We start from the raw sequence: 5,258 nt of genomic DNA on the forward strand, positions 1-5,258 counted from the left end.
ATATATATATATATATATATATATATATTTGTTTAGTTTATAAAATTTAAATATCTAATAAATTAATATAAATAATATTAATATATATAAATCATTAATTTTTTTATTTAGAAAAGTATAGAAATAATTAAAATAAGATAATTAATAAATATATATATATATATTTATATATAAATTTATATATATATTTATAAGAAAATAAATTAAAATGTTACAATCAAAAAATGATTAATATAAATAAAAAAATAATATAACAAATAAAAATTGATTAACATTCCTAAGAATCTTCTTAGAATATATTATATAGATCTAATACTCCTGATTTTGTATTAAATTTGATTGATTATATAATAAATATTGATTATTTATAAGTTTTAAGAATGTAAAATTGGTGTTTTTACATAGATGACTTTATAAAAAATAATTAGAATTCATTAAAAATAAATAAAGTTTATTAATATTTACCTATTTAAAGCTTGTAGAAATAATATATAAAAAAAGATGTTAAGATATAATAATTATAAAAGAGATAAATAAAACGAAATAAAAAAGAAATAAACTATAATTAAGAAAAAACAATAGAAGAAGTAAAAAAAGGAGACATTTATTAATTTTACATATAGGAATATTTAAATTAGAATTTTTATTATAATTATTAAGAAAAAGATGGAATTTATTTAAATTTTGTATAGAAAGAAGATGCAAATTTTTTAATTAATGTCAATTGTTTTAAAAAATAAGAACTTTTAAGGAATTTCCCTTAAAATATATTAAATTATTTAAGTTAATCATTTAATAAAAGTATCGATTTTTTAAGGCAAAAAGTATTATTTTTTTATAACAAAAAAAAAAAAAAAAAAAAGAATGTATATATATAATATATAAAAAGGCTGAAAATAATAATTTTTATAAATTCGAATAAATAGATAAAGATTTTAGAAGAATTTTTAATTTTTGCCTTTTTTTAGATGCAAAAAAATTGATTCTTTTATATATATTACTTATTTAATATAAAAATATTATAAGTTTGTCTAAGATAATAATTTCGAATAGAACTTAAAAAAATATAAAGAATAAGATATTATTAGTTTACTAAAAATTAATTTATAGTTTAAAAGCCAGGTTAAAGATTGGCCTGTAATCCCTTAAAAATATAGAAATTATGAATAAATCACTTAATATGAGCCTTAACCTAAACAATTTGAAAAACAAATTTTAGAAAAGTTAAAATCAAATAAAATAACATCTAAATGTCAAAAAAATTGCGTATGTAATAAAATAGAAACTTTAGGAAAATATAATCCTTTATTATCTACATGGAAAAGTGAATGTTAGAATTTTAATAATAAGATAGAATGTATAGATTGTAATTGTTAAAACTAAAAAATATCAAAAAAAAATGGAAAAGTAAGTATAAAAATATGTATATATAAATATATATCCCTAATTATTTTTAATATATTAAATAATCTATAAAAAAAAAAAAAAAAAAAGTTGCTTTATTTAGATTTACAAGAATGCCTTTGTTGGGGATTAGATTAATATACAAAGAAAAATATTTTTTATATATTACCTGAACGTTTAAATGATTACCTAAAGAATAAATTCATATAATTTGATTTAGCTAAGGCATATAATTTATTAGATGATAAAGGTTGGAATATGGAAGACTGTTGTATATTTATTTTAAATAATAGTTAGGATAAATAGATTAGTCTTTATGAAAAAAAAGATTATATATTTAGTAAGATTTCAAGATAGTGTGCAAAAAGTATTTTAAATGCACTTTTTTTTCTAAAGAATTTAATGTTAAAATAGGACGAAAATTTAAATTTATATTCTGAGGCTTTTAGAATTCATACAAAAGGAAAAGGATTAATTTGTATTAAGTATTTAAAAATTATTTTTTTATAATAATCTTTTTTGTTTTAAACGAAACAAACAAAATTAAGTAAAAAAGGAATTAAATAAAATGATTTTATTACTGAATATATAGGTTAAATTTATTAACCTTGGAGATGGTTTGAAAAATAAAACTTTATAAAAAAAATTATAAAGGAAAAATATAAAAATTATATTTTACCAGATTTTTGGAATATAATGTTAGAAATACATAAAGATGATTAAAAAGGATATGATATTTTAGTATATATCATTTTTAATTTTAAATATATATATATATATACATAAGTGTATTATATTATATTTAAATTATTTTATATATCAAGTATATAGATTCAATTTCAAAAGGAAATTTTTCAAGTAGCATTAATCATTCATGTTAACCTAATTGTGGGACATTTTCTTTTATTACCAATCAAAAAAATTATGTGATTGCAGTATATGCTATATAATAAATTGAATATGGATAAGAATTGTAAATTTATATATATATATATATATATATATATATATATATATATATATTAATAATTATAATTTATTTTTTTCAACAGGACATTTGATTATATGGCTATTACTGAAAGTATTAAAGAATAATAAGTTAATTATTATAATTAATTTTCTATTAAAATTTTTTATTATAAATTTAATGTAGCTTTCAAAATGTTTATGTATGTCACCCAACTGTAGAGGATTATATTTGGATTTATAGAATACTAATTTTAAATAATTCAATTAAATTCTTGATAAAATTCATAATTTTCTAGACAGAACTTTAATCATTTAAAAAGCATGTTTTGAATAATTTACTAATGAAGATAAAGTAAATGAATATATATATATATAATATGTATATGTTTATATATATAAATATATATATTTCTATATATAATATTTATATTTTAATTTTTTAATATTTTCTAATAAAGTTAATTTTAGAAGAGTTTAGCTTTAGATTTAATATAATAAATGATTCCCCTGAATGGCTATAAAAATGGATAAGTTATATATTAAGAATTATAAATTAAGAAAATGAATTATTTTTAAAGCAATTATTAGGACCTGAAAGTGAGAAATTAAATAAAAAAGAACAAAAATAAAAGTTTAATTTAGCCTAATATAGAAAAGATTAAAGAATATAAAATATTGTTATTTCTATAGATAAAGTTAAATACTATATTAATCAATTATAAGATTTTACACCTCCTTTTATAAAATTAAATAATGAAGTATTAAAATACAATATATATATATATATTTATATAAAATAAAAAATAAGGAGATTTTTTTAAAATATATGGGGAAATTAAAAAGGTTTTCTAAAAAAGGATTTCTTAAATTTGATTGAATATTTTTAGATAAACAGCAAAAACCCAAAAAATGTAAAAATAATTGAGTAAATAAAAAGTTTAATAAAAAATACATCAGAATGCGTTTTTAAGGAAGATAATGAAAATTTTTCGAATATTTTAATTTAATTAAGATTTTTACTTTTGATTTTGAGCGATTTAATTTTTTAGTTATAAAAAGATGAAAAAATAATTAATATTGATGGATTTGCTATTATTTTACATTTCTATGCCTTTACACATGAGTTTTTTACTGCTTATAAATATAAATAACATTAAAGTGAACCCATAAAAATATTCAAAGACGAAATTATTAATTTATAATTTTTATAAGATGATTAATAAAATACATTTTTAGAAGAATAATAATCTTATTCTTCATTGTTTGTATGGGGTTAATTAAATACTTGGTATAAATAAACTGTTGCCTTTCCAGCTACTACTCTTGGTATAGAAAGAAAAGGAACATTAATATATCCTAATTTATATGATTCTTTAATTAATAATATAGATTTATTACCTTTTTCATTATAAAAAAATGTATTTTTTTTTGTAAAATATTATATATATGAATTATATATAATAGAATCCATTATATAAATAATTTTTTATTCATTTAAAAAATAAACCTGATGCTTTTTGGATAAGTGATAATTTCAAATATTGGAGATATAAAAATAAAATGAAGTAAATAATAAAACCTTTATATAAAAATATAAAATATAAAAATATAAAAATATAAAAATATAAAAATATAAATAATATAAATATATATATATATTTTATAAATTTATAATATATTTATATTATATAAAATCATATATATTAGATAATTTGGGACTTTTCTTTATGATAGTCTAATATATAAAGATATATTTGAAAATTATAAAAATAAAGTAATTGATTGTTTTGAGAGTAGTTTCTTTTAAAAATTTTAAATATTTAAAGATGTGGAAATAAAATTAAATATTATTTGCGAGGATGAGTTCGACAGTTTAATTTGGGATGTTTTATAATTTGCTCCTTTAGAATATATATATGAAAAAAAAAAGGATATTTCCGAAAAAAATAATTTTTTTTTTGGAAATAAACATAAATATGTTCAAAAATAATAAAATAAAATTTAAAATTTAATTAATGTATTTTTTTTTTTATTTATTTTTAAAATAAAAATTATAAAAAAAATAGAATAATTTTAAATTAGAAAATATACATTATATAGAAAAAAAATTAGTAGAATAATAAGAATTAAATAATATTCTTAATATGATCTTAAAGTCATAATTGTAAATGATGGAATAAAATAATATCAAAATTTAATAATAATTGCAAATATCGGATATGTTTAAGTAATTTATGTAAGCTTAAATATAAAAAAGCATCCATTAAAATATGAATTAAATTTAAACTTGTGAAGATTATTAAAATATTTAATATTTATTAAATTAATTTTAAAACTAAATTAATTAAAATGATTGTTTATAAAACTAATTTTATTAGAATATATAAAATAATATTAATGATAATTAATTTAAAGATAACTAATTTGATTTACTTTAAAATTATAATTTTAATTTTAATTCTATACAAAATAACTATGATAGCAATGAATATATATAAAATAGTATGGATAAAATAAAATTTAATATAGAGAATTTATAAAATAATATAGGAAACATATAATTTAATATGAGTAATATATAAAATTATATGGAAAATACATAAAATAATAAGAGAAATAGTGAAAGTTTTAACTTAAATTCATTGATTTTATCTAAAAATAATTATAACAATTTTAATTTTATTGATAAAAATTAAAACAATTCGAATATATGAACATGTTTTTTAATGGCTTTATTAAAATAATAATATATATATAACTTGTATTGATAATTTAACAATTTTTATGTAATTTTAATTTCTTTTTAAAAGACATATCTATAAAAATATATTTATAGGAATTTTTTTATATTAAAATAAAATAAATAACTTTTATTAAGTCATTTT

At 14.9% G+C, this 5,258-nt stretch overlaps 1 protein-coding gene across 1 annotated transcript, besides 10 other annotated features; it reads left to right on the forward strand. All coding sequences in view use genetic code 6, as the record gives it.

The window, feature by feature from the left end:
• Positions 1-28: a microsatellite.
• Positions 29-56: 28 nt separating this feature from the next.
• Positions 57-92: a microsatellite.
• A 56-nt stretch (positions 93-148) lies between these two features.
• Positions 149-193: a microsatellite.
• A 217-nt stretch (positions 194-410) lies between these two features.
• Positions 411-458: a microsatellite.
• A 1,036-nt stretch (positions 459-1,494) lies between these two features.
• On the forward strand, positions 1,495-3,884 carry IMG5_042680 (SET domain protein; the record flags this gene model as incomplete). Its single annotated transcript, XM_004037659.1, has 6 exons — positions 1,495-1,889; positions 1,953-2,145; positions 2,229-2,377; positions 2,457-2,502; positions 2,558-2,725; positions 2,832-3,884. Coding segments are annotated over 6 exons (2,004 nt in total), but the record flags the coding sequence as incomplete, so codon positions are not given.
• Positions 2,385-2,427: a microsatellite.
• Positions 2,734-2,803: a microsatellite.
• Positions 3,885-3,956: 72 nt separating the features above from the next.
• Positions 3,957-4,025: a microsatellite.
• Positions 4,014-4,054: a microsatellite.
• An 809-nt stretch (positions 4,055-4,863) lies between these two features.
• Positions 4,864-4,969: a microsatellite.
• Positions 4,864-4,989: a microsatellite.
• Positions 4,990-5,258: the final 269 nt, after the last annotated feature.

Source organism: Ichthyophthirius multifiliis, assembly GCF_000220395.1.
Source record: "Ichthyophthirius multifiliis unplaced genomic scaffold scaff_1120509249926, whole genome shotgun sequence".
NCBI classification, from domain to species: domain Eukaryota; phylum Ciliophora; class Oligohymenophorea; order Hymenostomatida; genus Ichthyophthirius; species Ichthyophthirius multifiliis.